Here is a 23960-nt window from a genome sequence, read left to right as displayed (position 1 = left end):
GGCCCAAACTAAGCTTAATGTCACTGCAAAGACCCAAGAACCAGGCTGGAATGTCCCTTCCAGACCTTCGATTATATTACCTAGCCGGCCAGCTAAGAAATATCCGCCCGTGGTTTCAGAGTATAGGAAAGCCCACTACAGACCAATACCTTGAACATCAAGTAAAAGGCAGCAATCTGTTGGTGTACTTGGAGTTCCCCGATCGCTCTAACCCCTCTGACCTATTACCACTCCATAGACTGGCCCTGAGTGTATGGAGGGAAACAAAATCTCTCCAGAGATTTGGAGACACGGTATCCGATCTCCCTCTCTGGGATAACCCAGGCCCTAAGGACCCCCAATACTGGAGGAGCCTAGGGGTCGTTTTACTGAGAGATGTAGATATAGACGGCACATTCCTTACATTCACTCAGCTGCGCGACTCATTACAATCTCCACGCCTTCAATTATTCAGATTTTTTTCAACTCAGACATGCGCTATCCACCCAATTCCCCCCCAACTCCACCCAGATATCCAACTTCCCTACAATTGGAATCCTTAAATCCCAGGGACCCAGGGGCTTGATTTCGGCACTGTATACACACCTGCTTTCAGCCAAAGTAAACCACAACCCGCTCCCAGCCTTTGACAAGTGGACGCTCTCCATCCCATCCCTCACAGCTGACGATTGGTCAGACATCATGGAATCCCATTTGTCCGTCTCTCCTGCCGCAAACAATAAACTGATCCAACTTTATATAATCCATCAAGCTTATCTTACCCCTAGCCGGCTACACAAAATGGGCAATATCCCCTCAAACTCATGTCACAGATGCCACCAACCTGAGGCAAACTTTTGGCATCTGATCTGGGACTGTCCACCAATCAACAACTTCTGGTCTGACATTACAGCCTTTACAAACTCACTTTTATTACCTCCTTTTACTATATTAATGGATCCCAAAATAATCCTATTTGGCTTACTGCCGGAAGATCAATGGCCCAAACATACACGCACTTTCCTCAGGAAAATACTATTCCTGGCCCGCAAGGTGGTAGTAATACACTGGATGGCTGCAGACCCTCCTCTACTAATACAATGGATAAAACTAGTAAACACCGTCATTCCTTATGAAAAAATTATTTTTAAAAACAGGGGGTGCCCAGGTAGATTTCAGGAGATCTGGGGCCTCTGGCCCCCGCGCTCACCGCTGCAACTCACCTGTCACCCGCGCCGGCCCCTGAATCTTTACAGACGAGCGGGAGGATACTCAGCTAAGGCACTACTCGCTTGAGTAGTTAGCCTTAGCGAGTATACTCGCTCATCTCTAGTCCTCTCCATAAGGAGACACGACACCCCTCTTGACCAACGATTGTAATAACCCTTCTAACCACTATTTGGTAGTGTTCTGCGAGGTAAGCAGACTATATAGGAGAGCCACATTGGGTTTAATGGACAATTAAAAACTCCCTCTACATCTTATCACTTACAGATATAGATGGTCAATTTGTACAAAATCTACCCGTACATCCCAAGACCAGCCGTTGTGCGAGGAGGCATCTCCGTGATGTGCAATGTGCTGCAACAAGTGCTGTTCTTCTTATTGAAATGAAGATCAGTTGTAAGAACTTCTGTATTTATGTCGTCGACTTTAAGAAAGTTTTTCCTGTGTGAAGTTAGTTTTATTAACCTCAAAATGTTACCATTACAATATATGGATGTTAACGAGAGAAGTGTAACACTTTAACTAAACCAGCTCACTCATCACACAGCTAACGAGGTCGGACCTTGGGGAGAGATCAGCGCAATGGTTGGAATGTCAACCCCCAACTTCTATGGTAGTTTTCCAAAATAACGGGTCCATATTGGTAAATTCTAAGAGCATATTTCTGCATCTGAACTAATTCTCGATCTCTGTGTCACTGCTGGTTGCAGTTTGTTCCAGTCCATTACAGCAGCCATTCTTTATGTCCTGGTGATGAAAAGCAGTAAGCCGGCCAGTTCCTTTCTTAGTAGTAATGGGACAAGGTGTCAAGACTGAACTGGATCTCTTGAGACTCATAAAACTTCTTTGCATCTTGTGCTCCAACATCATATGATTCTGAGGTGGTAGACCCAAGCAAGCCCTAGGAGAGAAAACCACGATTAACGGCAGCGAATGAAAGAGGCTCAACTGCAAATGTATACAAAGAAAACACAAAAACTGCAGCATCCAGCAGGACTTCTCACCACATGGGGCTGACAAACCTCTATGTAAAATGGCATTACACAGGGCTACTAGAAAAGACACTTGCTTCATTTTATAGAACCAAAACCATTAAACCGGCAGATACACAACATGTGGGAGTAGCATAGAGTTGGGCTCAGAGTCTTTGGAACTGCAGCTTTTTGTGACGCAGGCGCCCGTGGAGGGAGGAATTCCACAAGAGAAGTTCTGGGAGACCCCCATAGCCAGGCAGCAGGTGGGAGGCGTTCACACGTAGAACATACAGACACATACTGAAAACCGTGGAGCTATTTGGGCTATATCAAAATCAACATTCAACGCATCTAATTCTTGTAGATTACATTTATAACTCATGATGAGGCCCCTTGTACACAAGATGTGGGTGATAAATAGTATACACATGAATGGCGCAGATGTACGCGAAAGGAGTTCACTACAACTACCATTTCATGTTCACACAAGGCACCAAATGTTACATCTGCCCCTCTCACACCCGTGCCCAGGCTGGAGTTCAAGGAGTTTAAGACCACATTTCCATACAAAAAGGGTTAACTTTAAAATAAAGTGTCCAAATCGGGTAATCGCACTTTCCAAAGTGGCAGATTTAACAAAAGACAAAGAGAAGCGAGAGATTTCCCAGCAGACGCCATTAGTAGACGCTCTAGAGAGGATGGATGAGGACTAGTGATGAGCGGGCACACTCGCTAAGGGCAATAGCTCGATCGAGCATTGCCCTTAGCGAGTACCTGCCCGCTCGGGAGCAAAGATTTGGCTGCCGGCGGCGGGCGGGCGAGAGCGGGGAGGAACGGAGGGGAGCTCTCTCTCTCTCCCCCCGCTCCCCCCTGCTGACTGCCGCAACTCACCTGTCACCCGCGCCTGCAACCGAATCTTTTCTCCCGAGGGAGATACTCGCTAAGGACAATGCTCAATCGAGCAATTGTCCTTAGCGAGTATGCTGGCTCATCTCTAATGAGGAACCGTCCTAGGTTCCTGCACATCGCACTCCGTACCTGAGGGTGTTTTCAATGCAGTTTCTCTGTTTGGAGAGGGCATTAATCACTGGGGTTCCGTCCGGCACAAGAGGGGCTTTACAGAGGAAGCCGAGGATGGAGAGGACACTGTGGAACGTCTGGAAGTCTTGGTCTTTCTCAGTGCGGAAAGTTATCCTCTGACAGACTTCAGTCAGCATCACCAGGTCCAGAATAAGGGGGCTGGCAAGAAGAGAGTCCTGGAAATAAAGCGCAGAGCAAAAAGTTATAGAAAACTTTTACAAATGGCGAATGACTTCCCAATCTGTTCGCTGAGCCAGGGCTCGTGGGACGGCACCGTTGTCAGCAGATCCTGACCAGCAGACGACTGGCACATCACAATAATGCCAGTTACATCTCTACAGACAAACAAGAAGGATCTCCGCAGGCTAGAGGTGAGGGCATTAGTACTATGATGGCCCTTCTATAGAATGGTGAGACAGCCCTGGGGAGGAGGATCTCACACAAACAATGCTTTTCTGCATTTCTAGGCCAAAAGTGGATTCAAAAGGATTGGAAAATTTAAAGTCAGAACTTCTATTTCTCCTTCCTGAATCCACTTCTGAGCTGCATGAAAACTTAAAGGGGTTGTCCCGCGCCGAAACGGTTTTTTTTTTTTTTTTTTCAACCCCCCCCCCCCCCCCCCCCCCCCGTTCGGCGCGAGACAACCCCGATGCAGGGGTTAAAAAAGATCACCGGACAGCGCTTACCTGAATCCCCGCGCTCCGGTGACTTCTTACTTACCCGGTGAAGATGGCCGCCGGCATCTTCTCCCTCCGTGGACCGCAGGGCTTCTGTGCGGTCCATTGCCGATTCCAGCCTCCTGATTGGCTGGAATCGGCACGTGACGGGGCGGAGCTACACGGAGCCCCATTGAGAAGATAAGAAGACCCGGACTGCGCAAGCGCGTCTAATTTGGCCATTAGACGGCGAAAATTAGACGGCAACCATGGAGACGAGGACGTCAGCAACGGAGCACGTAAGTGAAAAACTTCTGATAACTTCTGTATGGCTCATAATTAATGCACAATGTACATTACAAAGTGCATTAATATGGCCATACAGAAGTGTATAGACCCACTTGCTGCCGCGGGACAACCCCTTTAAGGGTGGTTTCTGAAAAAAACTATTTTTTTCTAATCTTATTCATGTGAAAATTATAAATTTTCTCAACAAAAAGAAAAACCCTTTTATTGCCCGAGTCAGAGGGGGCGCCCACTACAGGCCAGTACTGGGAGCTGCTAATGCAGTGGAGCCGGTCAGCAGACAGTCATGTCATGAAGATGTGCCGCCACTTGCACACACCGGGACCTTGACGTTTACTTGCATTTTTGCCCTTTATTTTAGGAGGGATGGCTTCCATGCTAACTGGAGATTAGGCTGTCCGTCGGCCAATCACAGACTTGGAAGTATTGGGATTGGGTTATGCCCGGGCACACTGACTGCACCCAGACCTCCCCATCGACTACTAGTAAAATGGTATCTGTCTCATTGTGACGCACACAGGGGGCAAATTAACCCAATCAGACATCTTATACAGACATATACAAACAAAGGACTTACCTCACAAGTGTTGTGAATAACAATGGTATTGGTTCCCCCCATCATGATTTCAGAGGTGTACTCATCCATTGCTCTCTTGCTGTCTCCCACATACGGGACATATTTAATAACCACCTAGAAGCCAAGGACGAGATATCAGCACACAACACTGGCGATAATCACCTACTGGCTTCAGAAATACAACATACAGTTGGTAAAAGGTAAACATGATGGCGGCACAGAAGACCTTCCAAGGCTAGAAGTCAGCAGAATAAATCTATGGTGGGGGGTCTGACATCCCCAAAATCCCAGAGGTGGGGGGGGGGGGGGGGGGGGGGACACACGACACCAACGCCCCACAGTGCTTGAGTGGCTCTTGATCATCTACTATTATAGGAGGGCACCAGAAGGCAGACTTCTTACCAGACAGAAAAACAAGACATCAAATTAACCCCTTATGAGCAGGCCTGGTAACCACCCTTTTTTCTGGTTTTACCTTTTTCATCATCTCATTCCAAGAGCCATACCTTTGTTTTTTCATCAACATGGCTGTCTAAGGGCTTGTTTTTTTATGGAATAAGTTGTATTTTTTGCATTGGTTATAACTTTTTTTCATTTTTATCTTGTGTGGTGGGGAGATAGGGGAGAGAAAAAAAGAACCAAAAATACTCAGATTTCTGTTATTGTTTTCCCAGCGTTCGACATGTGGAATAAACTTCAAAGTGTTATTTTCTGGCTAATATACACACATACATACATATATATACACACACACACACACACACACACACACACACACACACACGTACACACTACATATACTAAATATCATATTTATATAATGTGTGGATAGAGACAGAGAGAGATTCACACACATAAATTTTGGTTTTATAGGCTTTACTACTTTTGCTAAATTAAAATCCTTAAAAGGGGTTGTCCAGCGAAAGCAAGTGGGTCTATACACTTCTGTATGGCCATATTAATGCACTTTGTAATGTACATTGTGCATTAATTATGAGCCATACAGAAGTTATTCACTTACCTGTTCCGTTGCTAGCGTCCTCGTTTCCATGGTGCCGTCTAATTTTCAGCGTCTAATCGCCGGATTAGACGCGCTTGCACAGTCCGGTCTTCTTCTTTTCTGAATGGGGCCGCTCGTGCCGGAGAGCGGCTCCTTGTAGCTCCGCCCCGTCACGTGCCGATTCCAGCCAATCAGGAGGCTGGAATCGGCAATGGACCGCACAGAAGACCTGCGGTCCACCGAGGGTGAAGATCCCGGCGGCCATCTTCACCAGGTAAGTAAGAAGTCACCGGAGCGCGGGGATTCAGGTAAGCACTGTGCGGTTTTCTTGTTTAACCCCTGCATCGGGTTTGTCTCGCGCCGAATGGGGGGGCTATTGAAAAAAAAACAAAAAACATTTCGGCGCGGGACAACCCCTTTAAACTGACTTTGCGTCGCGGCATTAGCAGAACCATAACACTTTCTACTTAAAGGGATTCTGTCATTAAAAAAGAAAAATTCTATACTTGCCTATTTCTCCCATCAGTCTACTTACCAGATCTTCACCTCCCCTCCATCTTCTCCAGTCTTATTCAGGGTCACTGCAACTCCAGCTGCCTGATTCTTCTCCTTCCTGTGAAGTTATGTACATTGGTTGGCAGCCTTCTGCCTGCCTGGTAATGCATGTTACATCACAGCTCACAGGCCAGCAGGAGGACTGCCTATCCTCTTCAGAGATTGCTCATGTGAGCTGACTCTGAAATAGATTACAATTCCTTCCTAGGCAGTGAAGCTACAGCACAGGGATGTGACCTTCACTGACCTGGCTGGAAGGAATGTGAGGAATGCAGCCTTCATAACAAGCTGGCCCAGCATGAGGTGAGGTGACCCAGGGCACTGGAGAAGCTCAGCCAGGAGAAGATGTTGTAAGGAGCCTGATGGGGGAGGAAAAGGAGAGTATAGATTTTTTTCTTTAGACAAAACCCCTTTAAGGGCTTCTTTCCTGTAGGATGAGCTGTAGTTTATTAGTGCCACTTTGTGGTTCACACAACTTCTTGATCACTTTTTGTTTGGATTTCTGTGAGGTGGTATAAGCAAAATTAACAAGTTTGGCTTAGTCTTTGCTAATCATCTAAGTGTTCACTGTGTGGGTTAAATAGTGCAATAACGTCAGACACCCCACAGGGTCTTTGTTTGGGTTGTTACCAATGCAGTGATGCCAGTTTTTTTTTATTAAACGTTTTTCACTTTTCATTTTAATCCTGCTAGGGACTTCAACTTCACTTACAGCGATCGCTTATATCATACACTGAAATACGCAAGTATTGCAGTGTATTATACTATTAAGGCCCAACAGGATTCTGCAGATGGCAGGCCCAGGGGTCATTGTTAGGTCTGTACATTCAACAGCAAGTCATCGGTACATGACAATAACCTGGAGTGGAAGAGATGGAGTACAGAGGGAGTCCCCTCCCTCTGTAAAACCCGATGAGGTGCCGTAGGGGTTGGGCAGCTGCAAATCAGAGATTTCTCCATTCCTGGCTGTTAGAGCCGATGCACGTCTGTCAGACAGCGGAGCTCCCGCTACACTTATTCCAATGTGCAGTAAAGAGGCATATATATCACATAAGGCCCCCTTGTGATTGCCATAAAAAAGGCATATTTGCAGTCACTAAGGAGTTAATATACAGATGAAATCACTTTGTAGAGGTGGGGGAGGACACGACAAGACGGATCTTCTGAGCAGATGTACTCACACAGTGGTCCGGTTTCTCATTTGGTCCATATAGAATAGGGTTTGACTGAACCATGTCGTCCACCACATTGCTTTTTGAGATCTCCTTTGAGCGGAACTGCTGAGGAGCGGAAAGGTTCTTCCCATCATTGTTACCCAGGTGGTTATAGCTCACTATGGAGACCGGCTGGAAGAACAGAAAGTAATGGAGAAGTTGGAAGGTCAGCTTTATATACACACACATTCCATGTTACGTAATGTCACTTTAGTCCGACAACAGTTTCTAGGTCTCATCATCTCTAACATTCTGAATAATTTTTGGTTAAAGGATAAACGGTTAAAGGATCTGGCAATGTTTAGCAGAAGAGAAGACTGAGAGGAGACTTAATAGCGGTCTACAAATATCTGAAGGGCTGTCACAGTGCAGAGGGATCAGCCCTATTGTCATGTACAGGAAAGACTAGAAGCAATGGGATAAAACAAAGGGAGGAGGCACAAATTAGATATTAGACAGTGAAGGGGATCAATGAGTGGAACAGGTTACCACGGGAAGTGGGGAGTTCTCCTTCAATGGAAGCGTTCAAACAAAGGCTGAACAGGTATATGTGTGGGATTGATTTAGTAAATCCTGCACTGAGCAGGGGGTCGGACCCGATAACCCTTGAGGTCCCTTCCAATTCTACCGTTCTAGGATTCTGGAACTTTAACCCCTAAATAACCACTGACTTACTATTAACATGTCAGTCCCAACCAGAGTCCAGCATACATGCAGTGCTAAAGGGGTTCCCTGTATATACGACTGGCAGTACTGTCTCCTAGAACGCCCAGTAGCTCCGCAATGTGATCACCGGCGTCCATCACTAGATCAGAGCTTAGGATGGGGAGGTCAGAATGCAGGATTATTTTAACACATATGTAGGGCTGCTAAAGCTTGCACTACTGTAAATCCCATCTAATATATGTATGTATTATATATATATATATATATATATATATATATATATATATCATACAACAAAAGGGTTTAGGAAGCCAGGTTGTTAAAAAAAAAAAAAAAAGGGAAACATTAAAAAGTAAAAAAAGACAAAGCAGCAATAAGCACAGTTGTCAAGTTGTCCGAGTACACAAGGCTTATCAGTGTCAGACTTGCATCATAGGAACATTCCAGCTTGAAGTTCTCTCCACCATCATTCTCCAGAGAGGCATTTAGGGAGGGGAGCCACATGTCAGAAATGTCACGTCTGGTCTCGGCTCGGCCCCTGGCGGGCCGTACACAGACTACAGGTTGTATGACAGTCTGTTTGTGCTGCTGGGGTATTGTAACAGTGCAAGGGAACCCAACGGACAGATCACCGCCTCAAGCCAAGCCCATTATAAAAGATAGAAGAAAGATTTACTGCAGACACTATAAACGGGGGGACGTTTCCAAGATACTTTGCTTGCCTTGGGGAGCTGCCGGGTCTTGGGACATGGCAGATAAGACATCAAGTGCACCAAGGTTCCAGAAGACAAGAGCTCCTGTCCGGTGTGGGCTTCCTTGACATCTTCTAGTTCCGGGGTGGCCTGGCTAGCTGCTAACATGGCCAGACATTGCTGAGAGGAGCTCCCTCGGGACCTTCCTAAACATCCTGCCCACTTGAGGGGTTGAGTGGCCTTTACACACACTGGAGCTCTGGCACTGTCCACCTAGGTGCTCACCCCCTCCTGTCTGCCGATCCTCGGACTCAGCATCGACTGGCACGCTGTGCTGGAAGAGCCTGGCAGTGTTGGTGCAGCACGATTGCAGCTCTCTGGGGAAGCACCCCTTAAAGGAGTCAGCCATCGGTGGTTACCCGGAGAGTCCTGATGTTTACTGCAGCCTCAGGCCGACGGCCATGTTCCTGCCCGCTGTGGATTTCATGGAAGAGCTCCTGCAGCCATACTCCTGTGAGATTGGAGCCTATGGAGCACAGCATCGCTGTGGTGCGGCAACATAACCTAAGACCACATGGAGTGGGGCTGGGGACGTGGCAGGGCCTCCTCGCTTTAGGCCTGAAGCCCTGCTGCGCTGAAATGCTGCTGAGGGTTTGAGACTCCTCTGGGCAATAGAAACGTGCCGCTAGCAGCCTTATATTAGAGGCTGGAACCCTTTCCCTACAGCTAACTGCCCTGCTGATAATCCCTGTAGATGGGAATATACAGTACCTCCAATATCCAGCCATACCACGCCACTAATAGAACGTACCCGCTGCTGTTCCTCAATTTCTTACAATTCTCTGTACACCACTTAAATCCAGCTAGTATGGTCACAAGGGCGAAAAACCCGAGTGCATCGGAAAAACTAAGAGAGTTTGCATGTACAGACACTCCAAATCCACGCGAGCTGCCCAAATAAAAGATAAAGATGAGGCGGAGGCCGACCCGGATTCTGAACCTACTCTACGACAGCTACTGGAGGCCATTAATACCCGTAAAGCCTCCCTTACATAATAAGAGGTTAGGAGTGAGGTACCCTGCTTAGCCAAGATATGCAGATCGGATGCGAGAAATGGAAGGTCAGCTCTCCTGTGCTGAGGATCAACTACCCCTCTTCCCATCCCGATACAGAAGGCAGATAAAGAAAGCGGAATTTTGTCAATCTAAAGTTGATGTAGAAAACCGCCTCCAACGGAGCAACCTACATATTGTTGGCCTTCCCGAAAAAGCTGAGGGATCACAACCTGACACCTTCACGGAGCATTGGCCAAAATCTACACTGGGCGAAGAGATCTTCTCTGCCTCTTTCATAGTGAAGCGGACTCATTGTGTCTCGGCGACCCTCCGAGGGCACTATTAACTAGACTGTTGAGCTGCTGGGCCGTCTCCCTGGGCCAGGTGAAACTGAAAGGCCCTCTTAAATAAACAATATTCTGTCTTTCTCGACTTTTCAGTTGACCTTGAGAAACAAAGAGCTACCTTCGTTGAAGTTAAAAAGAAATGAAAGGGTAGAAGGCTCCCATATTCCATGGCCTATCCCACCCACATATGCATTACAGATGGCAGGCCGACGTTTCTTCATCCACCTGCCAAGGCCCGGACTGGCTCGGGGCGCACGCCACCTAGACTTACACAAATAATCAAACTATTGCTGGTTTTGCAGGAATCAAAGCAACTTCAAACTGATTTACATAACTACATCAGGTCAAACTCTCCTGGCTTGGGAGTAGTGGTGCCCACAATTATAGTATACTGGCACTTGACCCTAGATAGATCACTGCCCTTTAAATCCGCATTCAAGCATCATACCCACATTACGAATATATACCAAGCAACCACAACATCCTTGTTATTGTTCCGATTGTGGGCGCCAACATATACCCAAGCCAACAGGGTGTCCCCTTACATTGCAACTCTAACTTAAAAAAAAAGATTCTATACTTATCTACTACTTGACATCTCCATTATACCCTCAAAAAAAATTAATAAATAATGCAGGCCGCCATCCCATACGCACACCAATACCCTCATGCTGAAATTATATGCATGGCGGATTTTAACCAAGTCATGGATTCATCAGTAGATCGATTCCATGCGAATCCCAGATCCCTTGTGGTACATAACTCCCCTCTGACAGCAGGCTGGATGGATCTATGGAGTTTTCACTACCCAAAACATTCATGAATACACTGGTCATTCTGATTGGTGGGGATCTCGCTCCCATATGGACTACATATTTAGTTCCCTACACACGCCATTCATGTATTGTCTTATAGTTCCCTTAGGCCAGTGGTGGCGAACCTATAATACACAACCCAGATGCAACACGCAGAGCCCTCCCTGCTGGCACACGCCGCTGTCGGCCGCTCACCACGTTAGTAAACTGCAAGTGCCTCGGCTCCCCTGCCAGTATTCGCTCAGCGGCGCTCTAAGCTGCGCTGATCCTGGTGCACACGGTGATGTCAGTGTGCAGCCGGGATCCTCCTCCCCCGACGTCTCCTCTTAGGTTTCGCAAGAGCAGAGGAGGAGGCGTCCGGCAGCACACTGACGTCACAGTGTGCACCTGGGATCTGGGCCATCAGCAGCGCCAAGCAGAGGAGCAGTGGCGCTTCCAGGAGGAGAAGAGGGTAAGTATATGGGTCTCAGGGCGACAACGTTACCGCTGGGGGCCGCCGTGGGGCGTCACCGTTACCGCTGGGGGCCGCCGTGGGGCGTCACCGTTACCGCTGGGGGCCGCCGTGGGGCGTCACCGTTACCGCTGGGGTATGTTTACATGTGGCGGAAATTACAATGGCAAAATCTGCACCCTGTCTATTTTGAAGAGGCCCTGTCCTTTTTAGAACGACTGAGGTAAAAAAAATCATAGGTTGTGATAAGTCCCGCCCCCCTGAGGTGTTGGCACTTTGCGATAAATAAGTGGGTTTTGGGTTGCAATTTGGGCACTCTGCCTCTAAAAAGTTCGCCATCACTGCCTTAGGCCCAATGTTCACGGGCGGGTATGATCTGCAGAATCTGAATGGGCAACCCACATGGGAGATCCGCAAATCAAGCAGTCCATAGGGAAACATGGGCGTCCGCAAATGAAATAAAGCATGCGGATTTGATTTGTGGACCTTTTGGTCTGAAGAACAAATCGCAGCATGCTCCACTTCAGTGCAGATCCCACATGGATGGCTTTCATTGAAGTCACGGGCTGGCGCTTCCGCAGACCAGGAAACAGAAGATCCAGACAGGTAATGCAGTGTCCTCAGCTCCGGGCAGGGCCGGATTCCGCTGCGGGCTCCCGCATTCAGAATCCAGTCTGCCAGTGGACATTGGGCCTTAGAGAACAGACAATGTGTTTCAGTAATAAGAAATCCCCTTCTAATCCCCTCTCGGACATTGTAAGGATTGCTTACATATTGACTCACAGCAGCCACATGTAGACTAAAGAGCGAGGATGTACAGGAATGTGTCATCGAGCAGATCATGGAAGGCAGTCACAACCTCAATACAATCCACTGCACTGAAGTCCAATGTAAAGTCACTAAATCCACCTGGTTCCAAGGACTGAAGGGCCACGGGGAAAAGAGGACATCTTATACAAATCTAGTGCAGCTGATGTCCGCACATGTACACACCTGCCGGCCAGGTAAGATGTAGACAAGTCCTGTCTGAGAACATGGGGGGGATGGAGAGAGCTCTAAATGAATAGCATGCAGGTGTAGAGGGCTGCAGCGCCTCCCGGCTACCCCTGCCCCACCCCACAGTAATGTGTAGCCTTCAGGTATACAGAGGACTCTACATTACAAACCTGCACACACAAAGTAACAGAACAGGTTTTTACGTGGATCTGCGGAGAAGAGGAAACCTCATCGGAATCTCTTCAGCCTTTAGAACTTTAGTATTTACATGTTTAATGCGCCTTTTTAAGGTTTGCCTGCTGCGACTCCTTTAAGATATCAGGTTTTTGTTTTTTTTTATAAAGCTGACGTTTTAAGAGCCCCTAATTACCTTCAGTCCAGCACCGACAAGAAAATCCACCAGAACGGACTTCATCTTGGTCTGCCCAGATTTAAAGTCATCGCCACCAATAAAGACGGACTGCTTCACAGCCAGCTCAATCGCCCCAGGAACAAAGGTGTTTTGTGGAGAACCATTGATATAGGCGCAGCCTTCCAAGATGCTGGCCACTGCAAACATTGTGGAAGGAGAAACCTCAAGTCCAAGCTGTGCAAGGGAAGAAAGCAGAAATTAGACCAACAAGGCAGTGAAGTCAGCAACTTCATACGAGAGTCAAAAGTCCAATCCCATCACGATAGAATCTACCTGTGTGCGTCTGACAGAGTGCACATCAGAAGGCTCTTCGTAGAGACGGATGGAGGACAACTGAGGAAAGTTTGCAGAAACTTCTAGCCCTGATATGGTGTAGCAAGTAATACATTAAACGAAACTCATTTACCAAGTCAGACACAACCTCACTGTATGTCAATGTGCGGGCCATCCACATATCGGACAGCACATGGACAGGTGTCTGATGGGAGCTGCGCCCAAACATCTCTGGCACACAGTGAGTGTTAGAAACCTAGTTCTCAGCTGGGTGGAGACTAGCACCTATGACAGCCTCTATCCACTGAACACACACAAAGTAGAGGAGTTCCTGCTTATATTATATTACTGTAGCTGTGGGGCAATAAAATACTATTAGCTGCTGCAGCATGTCTCGCTGCTTCTCTCTCACATTGGCATCTACTTCCCCTCCCTTCTCCACAGACAGCATGTAATCTGATCCATCAGTGAGCGGTTTGTCTCATCTCTCGCAGTATTTCAGAGTGAATATACAACTTAGAAGGGAAAAGGGGAACAAACCCCCTTCTACTCTGACCAGCTATATTACAGAGTATCTTGTATTCTCTTATACTATTGGTTTACGAAAAATTTGTTGAAAGTACAGGAACCATTTAAAAAAAAAAAAAAGTTACACCTAGGTTGGCCAAATTTTTCATGAGAAGATGACAGGATTGGTCTCTTTAACAAATGTTTATATCCTTTTACAGATATGTCAGACAATAACGGTGTAAGATGGCGTCACAGGAAGCTACTGGAACAGCCCTCACCTCAATGGCTTTCAGCAAGTTCTCCGCAGTGTCATTAACGCCCGGGATGACATCACAGAACCTCTCGGTGTTTGCAGTCCACAATACAATAACCTTGTCTACTCCACTGCTTCGCTTGAAATCCTGGATGTCTTCACGAATTTTCTGGACCTACAAATAAAAGGAGAGAAAGTGTTGGTAAATTATTCTATTTAAAAACTTGAGCTAAACCCAAGGGGCATCAGGCCTCCCCAGCAGCGGCGTGAGCCGCAGAGTCATTCCCTCGTGACAGCAGCATATACTGAAGTAATCAAGCATGACCCAGTAAGGGAAACAACAGGTTAGGGGCGGGCGGCATCTGCGTGGCAGCGCGAGAGAGGTCAGGGGCGGGCGGCATCTGCGTGGCAGCGCGAGAGAGGTCAGGGGCGGGCGGCATCTGCGTGGCAGCGCGAGAGAGGTCAGGGGCGGGCGGCATCTGCGTGGCAGCGCGAGAGAGGTCAGGGGCGGGCGGCATCTGCGTGGCAGCGCGAGAGAGGTCAGGGGCGGGCGGCATCTGCGTGGCAGCGCGAGAGAGGTCAGGGGCGGGCGGCATCTGCGTGGCAGCGCGAGAGAGGTCAGGGGCGGGCGGCATCTACGTAGCAGCGCGAGAGGTCAGGGACGGGCAGCATCTACGTAGCAGCGTGAGAGGTCATGGACGGCGGCATCGATGTAGCAGCGTGAGAGGTCAGGGACGGGCGGCATGTAGCAGGGATAGGGGAGAGGTCAGGGATGAGAAGTATGTATCGCGGAGGTCGCTCAGTTCTGTGCCATACGCCTGGCTCGCCCCCACTCTAGTACAGGTTTACACATGGGCAGGCACCGGGTAGATATAAGAGAAGACCGGCTGCAGAGGACAGGAGGTGTGTGAGAGCGTCCGACACATGCAGTAATAAAGACTGACAAGGAAACCTGTCTTCTCAGGAAGGTGAGGTGACCCCTCTCCCCGCTACTAGCTGCTGAAGGAGACTATTCCCACGCCTACTACAGGGCTGTATGATGGTTGCTGGCTGATGAGTTGCTACTGCCATAGTGTGAATAAACTAAACATGAACGAAATCTGGTTGTTCGCCTGGTATTTAAACCCGAAGGTCTACAGCTGATAGGGGGTCTCCGCAGCCCACGCTGTACATGTACAGGATTCTGCGCCATACAACACAGAGTCGGAAGATGCTAGAGGTTGACGACTGGGGCTGCTTTATTCCTAAGTACGGCCCCCTCTTGTCCGCAGGATGCATTTGGTACTGCAGCTCAGCCTTTCAAGTAAGCATGGCTGCACTGCAATAACCAGACACGGCCCACGGATAGGAAGTTTGGAACAACCCCTTAAACCGGCTTTCATTTTGGAAGTTCAGTCTACTACAGCCAGTAAGTATTAGACCGTCTGTATTCTCCCTCTACTCTGCAGCGGTTTAGCGATACGTTGAGGCATTGTTCACCTGTTCAGCTTTGGTGCCGTGGATCACGTGATCAGCCCTGTCCCCCTGATTGGCTGCAATAAACCCCGGGATGTAGATGGAAGGTCTTGGCTGCAGCTTCTCCATGGACGGCCTCAGCTGTTCCTGCAGCTGCCAGTCTAGAACTTCTGCTCTCCTCATGGCATCCGCCAAGTTTAAAGATGAAATATCCCAACCTAAATCAGACGCACAATCACATGTTACATTACAAAAACTACTGTATTAAGTAGAGATCCACTTCTGTGGGCCGACTGAAACGCAGAGCTTGGCATGTACCGGCGGGGTCATTAGTGGGATTTCCTATCTGAGACACTCATGGCTATAAGCATGAATGTCTGACAGGGAGAGGGGTACAACCGCTCTATAATAACCCACCCGGTACGAGAACGGGGAGCCCCTCACTCAGTGTACCGCCAGGTGAGGCAGCCACATCCAGGCCCGCACTCCGCTCTCCAACATGTCATTACTAGCAATTCTAATAGTATATATTTTAAGTCCCTTTTATATTTAAGATGATATATCCTACAGGGGGCCACGGAGAAGAAACCCAACACCGCACTCTTATGACACGGTCTATGTTAAGAAAATTGTAGATCAATGTATCAGTTAATTGTTCTTTTATTGCATTGTAGACTAGAAAGATATAGCATGATGCTAGAATAAGTAGTGAAGGGGTTAAACGGAAGCTTTCTATAGCCTGGTACTGGGACAGACAGACAGGAGATAAAACAGTCTCCCAGACCCCCCCTTGCATTCCTTTTCACTGATTCATAACGGTCTCATTGTATGTTGTAGTAACACCTTAGAAGGTGTAACTTATGTTAAACATTTTAGTAATACCCTATCATGTATTCTTATTAATCTTGGAGGTATATACTTTTCCTGTGATGTAACTTATGGTATATAAACCACATACACCTTAGAATAAATTAGTAATCATCTGATACCGCACAGGCTGGTGTGATTTGTATTTCTCCTGGGTCCAGACTTCTGCACGACATCTGGGATCATCTTCTCTTTGATAAACACACAAATTCTCCCTACAGTCTACAAGGACCCTGTCTTTGATACCCATAACAACCAATCACAATGCAGCTTTCATTCCTTATACTGCTGAAGTAAAATTTAAGCTGTGCTGTGATTGGCCGCTCAGGGTGACAAAAGAAATTTCCTCTTAGACAGCGAAGGATTTAGTCCTCATTCCGAGCATTTGCAGTGTGTGCAAACCAAAGCCAGGACAGAGCTTACGGCAGCCGCTGCCCGGCACTGCAGTCCTGGTGTTCCATGCTCAGAAGGCAATCATAAACATGCCCTTGAGAGGGGTTTCGTATGGGGCTATTTTTCCGTATAATAGACAAAAACTCTAAGCTATGCGCTTACAAGGCAGGGGGAACAGAAAAAAAACTGCAGTTAATGTATTCAGTTGATAGAGACAGTAGGGGTGAGGGTCCTGCTCCAATGAGCTTACATACTACACATAATGGGGGGGATGCAGAAGGTAAAGGGGCTGGAGATGTGCACGGTATGGCGAGGTGGAGAATGAGGGATGCTAAACACAGACAATGGTTAGGCCGTATAGTGGCTGAATCAGTATGACTGCAGGGGCGTTTGATGCCAATTGGAAGGGATTGCAGTAAGTAGGACAGGGAGCATGTTGTCAGGGGGGTACAGAGGGTTTGGTTTAGGGGATACGTTATGCCTCCCTGACGAGGTGCGTTTTAGAGCATGCCTGAAGTTTTGTGTGTCAGGGATTGCCCAGATAGTTTTGGGGTAGAGCGTTCCAGAGGACTGGTGCAACTCTGGAGAAGTCTTGGAGACGGGAGAGAGGTGTTCGGGTTAAAACGGCACTTACTCTACGGACCTTGTGCACAGAAATAAGGGTGTCTTTGCTGACCAGAGCAACTAATCCGATCACTCCTTTCATTTTGCCAGAACAAGTTTGTAAGTGTCCGTCTGAAACCGATTGGTTGGCATCGCGAAGAACGACACATTTAACCCCTTAATGACATGGCCTATTTTGGCGTTGAGGACCAAGCGATTTTTTGGTATTTTTCCATCTCCATTTTTCAAAAGCCATAACTTTTTTATTTTTCCGTGGACGCGGCCATATAAGGGCTTGTTTTTTGCGTGGCGATCTGTAGTTTTTATCGGTGCCACTTTTGGGTATATAGACAATATCGTAAAATTTTTTTTTTTTTTTTTTTTTAATGATAGCAGGGAGAAAAAACGCATCAATTCTGCCATAGATTTTTATTTTTTTTTTACAGCGTTAATCATGCAGCATAAATGACACACTAAATTTTTTCTGCGGGTCGGTATGGTAACAACGATACCAAAATTGTTATATTTTTTTTAGGTTTTTACACTTTTTTGCAATAAAACCCCCTTTTTTTTGGAAATCTTTTTTTTTTCTCTATAGCTGCATTCAAAGTCATGTAACTTTTTTATTTTTCTATGTACGGAGCTTTATGAGGGCTTATGTTTTGCGAGACGAGCTGTAGTTTTTATTGGTACCATTTTGGGAAATGTACGGCTTTTTTGATCACTTTTATTGCATTTTTTGTGAGGCAAAATGCTAAAAATTAGCATTTTGCCTGTTTTTTAGCGTTTTTTTTTACGCTTTTTGTCGTACAAAATAAAAACCGTGTTCAGCTTTTTGTACACGTCGTTACGGACGCGTCAATATCCAATATGTGGGGTTTTAGTTTTTTTTCCCTTTTTTTATGCTAATATTAGAAAAAGCATAAAAAAGGGGGTTTTTTACATTTTTTTTTTTTACATTTTTCTTTTTTTTACACTTTTCTTTTCTTTATACTATTTGAGTCCCTCTGAGGGACTTACATCACTGTGCCTATGATCGCTGTCATAAGGCATGGCAGAGCTACTGCTCTGCCATGCCTTATCGCTTGTACAGCGATTATAGGCACAGGCAATACAGGACGCCAGTGTCTGGCGTCCTGTTGCCATGGTGACAGGCCGGGCTCTCGCGATAACATCGCGAGTTCCGGCCGGAGACACACAGGGATCGCGATCCCTCTGTGAACTCTTTCCCTGCCGCGATCTACTTAGATCGCGGCAGGGAAGGGGTTAACAGCGGCGGGCGCATCTCCGATGTCCCCCCGCTGTTGGAGCGGGACGCCGGCTGTGACTGACAGCCGGCTCCCGCTGCGGGATAGCGCGGGTTCTTATGTGATCCCGTGCCATCTCCAGGACGTACCGGTACGTCCTTTTGCGGGAAGTACCAGGCTCCCGGGACGTAACGGTACGTCCTGGAGCAGGAAGGGGTTAATTTAGACATAAAGCAGACGAACTGCAACTTACCATCAAAGATAATATCATTAGGATGAACCATGGGAAGAAGGTCTCGAAAAGGAATGTATACATCTCCATCATGCCCAGACCCCAGACAGACCGTGGCGGACTGGAACAACGAGCCGTAATAGTTGGCAACCTGAAGAGAATTCATACAAGTTATTGGCGTTCATCTTAGAGAAACCTTCCAGGACTCAACAACCCAAATAACCATAGACTTACACAGGTGGAAATAACTGCCCCTTGTCAACAGGACAGCAAAGGAGCAAATGACGTCTGAATAGGTCGTTGTCGGCAGCACATCTACCCATGTAAAGAGGGGGCGTAAAGAGTGAGGTGTATGGGGGAGAACAATTATCAGTACCCCACATAGTCCATCAGCCTGTGTGAAGCCCGTTCGCTGACCCTCATCACGTTTTTGTATCCTTGAGCGTCACAGAGCCAGAATCGGCCAGTTGTCAAAAGGTCTTTAAAGCATCCCATAATCCGGTAACCAGTACCAGATATCCCAGAACGTGGAGCTCAACCCCTGAATGCTACTCCGTCCCTTCCATGAACATTAGCACTAGATCACAGAGAAGGGCTTCTGTAAGGGGAGTATTCCCGAGATCTTAGGCTCTGTTTTAATGGGATGTCAGATGCCGATCAGATACAAGTATACGATGATGGGAAGAGAAAACAAGTTCCCCAAGTGGCTGAAATGTACAATCCACATGAAAAACCACTGTCGGCATCATTCATACGGATACAACCCAAGGACAGCCTCAGTCCTTAACCATAGCCAGAGATTAAAGGGCTTTTCCAGGAGCAAAACCTATTGGACATCAATAGGACAGGACACCAACAGCAGATCAGCGGGGGTCCAGTGTGCTACTGCAGCCCTTTCCCAAGCACTTCAATGGGAGAGAGCTGCAATGCCAAGCCAGACCACTACAATAATGGTGGCGCTCGTCCGAAGCAGTGTGCCATCAGCTGATCAGTGGGGGTCCTGAGAATAGGCCTCCTAAAGTTTCACTTTCTGCAGTCTAAAAGGCATAGGCCAACATGTTTGGTTCTTAATCCTCAAGCACCTTTTTTTTTTGCCCAGCCGTTGTACCAGCAGGCCATGGCTTTATCTACAAGGGCCAGCTGTGACTTCCTTGCCCAAGGCAGAGCTACAATTGGTGTCCATATCATTGACTCACTTGGCTCACTTGTTTGACAGCGGACTTCTATGAAGCTGGGACAGGGTCAGAGAGCCTCAAGGTCTTGGGGAAAGGTGTTCCCTGTTCCCCAGGGGCAAAAAGAGATTCAGCTGCTCCAAGGAGAGTAGGTCAATCGGGCAGAATCCCACCAGTAAAAACTGCGGCACTGGGAGGCTGGAGCTTTCTGGGTTGCAGTCCAGGGCATGGGGCAGCTCTGCTGCCAGGAGTTGGCGAGGCACACCTTGGCACTCATTATTTCCCTGGATGTGCTCAGAGAAATCTACTCCAAGGTATGGCGTTATGGTTTCAAGACTGAGGGCCAGGTCATAGCAGAGGATGGGGAGAGATTTAAGACGGACCTCTGGAGCTCAGGTGAGGACCATCCAGCGCTCCACACGGTCAGGCCACACTCCTCTAGATCTCTTAACTCATTAACATGTAGAACAGTACTTGTAAGCCATGCTTAAATACCCAAAAACCTCTATACTGTTGTATGAACAGTACAATTAAATATATGTATACCTTCTTTCCGGTCTTTGTCATCCATGAGAGTCCCATCTGATTGGCTAGTACTGCTGCGGTAACGGTGGTTCCATTGTTTCCACCCCAGCCAACCAGCATGACTCCCAGTATAGGTACCTTTCTTTCTGTCCTGAAGGTGAACTTGGTGGAACACGGTTTGACCTGCGGACAAGACATCATATATGAATGGTCTGATGTGGAAGACAGAAGTTGTCTGCTGAACGCGGAGGAGGTCTGGCTATAGAAGGAGCTCTGAGTGCAAAGATGAAATCTGCTCTACAAAGTACTTGACCGGTCAGACAAATGTGCTGCAAATACAACAGTATGCAAAGTTTGGGGAGGACGATCCTGGTTATAGAGGGACGGAGATTGCACTGAGCTGTACTTGTATGCAGACACAGAACGGATGTGCAGAGATCACAGAAGAGCCCTGCAGGCTCACCCAGAAGATGCCTGCAGGCTCACCCAGAAGATGCCTGCAGGCTCACCCAGAAGATGCCTGCAGGCTCACCCAGAAGATGCCTGCAGGCTCACCCAGAAGATGCCTGCAGGCTCACCCAGAAGATGCCTGCAGGCTCACCCAGAAGATGCCTGCAGGCTCACCCAGAAGATGCCTGCAGGCTCACCCAGAAGATGCCTGCAGGCTCACCCAGAAGATGCCTGCAGGCTCACCCAGAAGATGCCTGCAGGCTCACCCAGAAGATGCCTGCAGGCTCACCCAGAAGATGCCTGCAGGCTCACCCAGAAGATCCCTGCAGGCTCACCCAGAAGATCCCTGCAGGCTCACCCAGAAGATCCCTGCAGGCTCACCCAGAAGGTCCCTGCAGGCTCACCCAGAAGGTCCCTGCAGGCTCACCCAGAAGGTCCCTGCAGGCTCACCCAGAAGGTCCCTGCAGGCTCACCCAGAAGATCCCTGCAGGCTCACCCAGAAGATCCCTGCAGGCTCACCCAGAAGATCCCTGCAGGCTCACCCAGAAGATCCCTGCAGGCTCACCCAGAAGATGCACAACTTTATTGCAGGTTTTGCTACGACTTTTCACAGCGGATTTCACTTGTTGCATGAATTACACAGAGAAGGCATCTGCCCTCCGGGGGGCGATACTCAAGTGTAATCGGTAGAGCCGCCATCACCCCAGTTACTCTGACTAACGGCGGACATCATCCAAAAGGCCTGAACACACAGAGCTTACAGGACAATTACAAAGTGGCCAGAGATGTAAAATGAATATTGGCCAAACCCACCCGTGGTGGCAGACTGGCAAACCACTCCAAGCATATAGACGAGTCCCCAATTTTTTGCTTTGGTAAATTTGGGGGAAGGAGGATCAGGCAGGTTAGATTTCGATAAACTGCCCTCACAGGTGTCTGGCAGCGGCTTGTTATCTTCACCCTGTGGACGGCAGCGGCACACTTGGCCGACATCTCTGTAAGGTCACCTTAAAGCTTCTGCCCCTACAATCTATTTCCACGAGAGTCCTAGATGACCCTGCAGCCGGCCGCACTATTGTGTCCGCTAACACGCCGGAGGCCGCAACAGAAGACAGACGGACCCTTCTAGTCAATCCTGTCTTACTTCTTTGGTAACCGCAAAAAAAAAAAAACGGACCCCAGAAGCAGACGTGAGTGCGGCCGCCATCGCTGTGTCTTCCCGTAAAGCCAATCACGTAGCTGAAACAATGACCTTTGAAGATGCAGCGACATCTTATAACCCATCAGGGGGACGCATGGTTCCATTAGAGCCACCACATCAGACGGACGCCGTGTGGAGACACTTCACAGCTAGTAATCCCACCCATCTGGAGAGACGTCGGACCCTCCAGACAACAAGGAGCTTCTGTAGGAGAAGGCGGCGTAGGAAGTCCATTGTAACACCATGTTTCATCCTTCATGTCTACACCAACCTCATCCCTCGGCCGCACACCCGCATGATAGTGTCACTACTACTGGGTGACAACCCCGCTACATTACTAGCTACTGGTTACCATGGTAACACCGTGCTCTTCAGACACGCGGGCGGTATCATAGCTGTAATCGGCTTCTATCACATCCTTTAAATATCGCACGTTGGGGCTGTCAATACGGAATTTCTCTGCCATTCTTAATCTGCGGAGGAAAAAAAATGCGAAAAAATCAAACATTTATGGAAAAAGATTAATCAAATACAGCTTTAATGCTCCGTCTACGGCAGGCGCAGGGGGATCCCGGCCCCCAAGGACAGCCAGTGGGAACCCCATCTTAATATAACTGGAGGCTACTATGCGACCTCCACGGGTCGCCCCGGCTCTTAGATACACGTCACCGGGACCCACATGGAGGACACCCCCGCCGGCTATATAACAGGTCCGATAACCTCCTCCGCCGTGCTCCCCGAGCTATGGAGAGGAGCGGGGCCGCCGGTAGCACCACTAGCTGGGGAAGCAGCCGGACGTACAGCCCCCCCGCCGGAGATGCGCAGCTCTGGCCGGTCACACGCCGTTTCTAGGGCGAGGGGCTCCACATCTCGGCCGCAGAGACCCTCGTGCCGGGGAGCAGCCCGTCCGGCACCACCTGCTCCCGGTGTCCTCGCTGCCGCCGGCCGGTACTCACCGTCGTGGCCCGGAGCCGTCAGGATGCCGGCGGGGCGTGAGCTCCTGGTTATATAGCCCGCCCTCCCATCACAGCAGCGGCAGGAGGAGTGGAGGCGGGTCGGGTGACAGAGCTCGAAGCGGCCCCCCCCCCCGGCGGGCAACGGAGGGGAGAACCAGGGGGAGCACCATCCACAGCCAGAACCGGGGGCGTCCCACCGTCCGCAGCCGCTACAGCGAGGCCAGAACCGCGGGCGTCCGACCATCCGCAGCCGCTACAGCGAGGCCAGAACCGGGGGCGTCCGTCCGACCGTCCGCAGCCGCTACAGCGAGGCCAGAACCGGGGGCGTCCGACCGTCCGCATCCGCTACAGCGAGGCCAGAACCGGGGGCGTCCGTCCGACCGTCCGCATCCGCTACAGGGAGGCCAGAACCGGGGGCGTCCGACCGTCCGCAGCCGCTACAGCGAGGCCAGAACCGGGGGCGTCCGCAGCCGCTACAGCGAGGCCAGAACCGGGGGCGTCCGCAGCCGCTACAGCGAGGCCAGAACCGGGGGCGTCCGCAGCCGCTACAGCGAGGCCAGAACCGGGGGCGTCCGTCCGCAGCCGCTACAGCGAGGCCAGAACCGGGGGCGTCCGTCCGCAGCCGCTACGGCGAGGCCAGAACCGGGGGCGTCCGTCCGACCGTCCGCAGCCGCTACGGCGAGGCCAGAATCGGGGGCGTCCGTCCGACCGTCCGCAGCCGCTACGGCGAGGCCAGAACCGGGGGCGTCCGTCCGCAGCCGCTACGGCGAGGCCAGAACCGGGGGCGTCCGTCCGCAGCGGCTACGGCGAGGCCAGAACC

At 49.1% G+C, this 23960-nt stretch overlaps 1 protein-coding gene across 2 annotated transcripts; it reads right to left on the bottom strand.

Annotated features, from left to right (window-relative positions):
* Nucleotides 1–1641: 1641 nt before the first annotated feature.
* Nucleotides 1642–23223, bottom strand: ISYNA1 (inositol-3-phosphate synthase 1). Of its 2 annotated transcripts, none has more exons than XM_066604629.1 (11): nt 23141–23223; nt 22537–22657; nt 20555–20716; nt 18858–18987; nt 15519–15712; nt 14065–14214; nt 12962–13177; nt 7536–7700; nt 4800–4913; nt 3219–3436; nt 1642–2107 (listed from the first exon to the last, which is right to left on the bottom strand). In XM_066604629.1, exons 2-11 carry the CDS (start codon nt 22648–22650, stop codon nt 1882–1884), a joined length of 1689 nt encoding a protein of 562 aa, XP_066460726.1. In that variant the 5' UTR covers nt 22651–22657; nt 23141–23223; the 3' UTR covers nt 1642–1881. The 2 variants fall into 2 exon arrangements, with proteins under 2 accessions (XP_066460726.1, XP_066460727.1); XM_066604630.1 differs by lacking the exon at nt 23141–23223 and adding an exon at nt 23077–23133.
* Between the last annotated feature and the right edge of the window lie 737 nt (nt 23224–23960).

The sequence above is a fragment of the Eleutherodactylus coqui genome, chromosome 5, assembly GCF_035609145.1.
Source record: "Eleutherodactylus coqui strain aEleCoq1 chromosome 5, aEleCoq1.hap1, whole genome shotgun sequence".
Lineage (NCBI taxonomy): Eukaryota > Metazoa > Chordata > Amphibia > Anura > Eleutherodactylidae > Eleutherodactylus > Eleutherodactylus coqui.
Note: the sequence above shows the minus strand (reverse complement) of the source record. Positions and strands in the feature narration are given on the sequence as shown.

What these genes read in the sequence shown, in the direction of transcription:
- ISYNA1 (XM_066604629.1), bottom strand. Translation starts at nt 22,650, where the DNA reads ATGGCAGAGAAATTCCGTATTGACAGCCCCAACGTGCGATATTTAAAG. An exon ending in TTGTCGGTGCTGGACTGAAG is followed by an intron (nt 7,701 to 12,961) that starts GTAATTAGGGGC and finishes CTGTTCTTCCAG; the next exon opens with CCGGTCTCCATAGTGAGCTA. An exon ending in ATGAGAAACCGGACCACTGT is followed by an intron (nt 4,914 to 7,535) that starts GTGAGTACATCT and finishes CTTGGCTTCTAG; the next exon opens with GTGGTTATTAAATATGTCCC.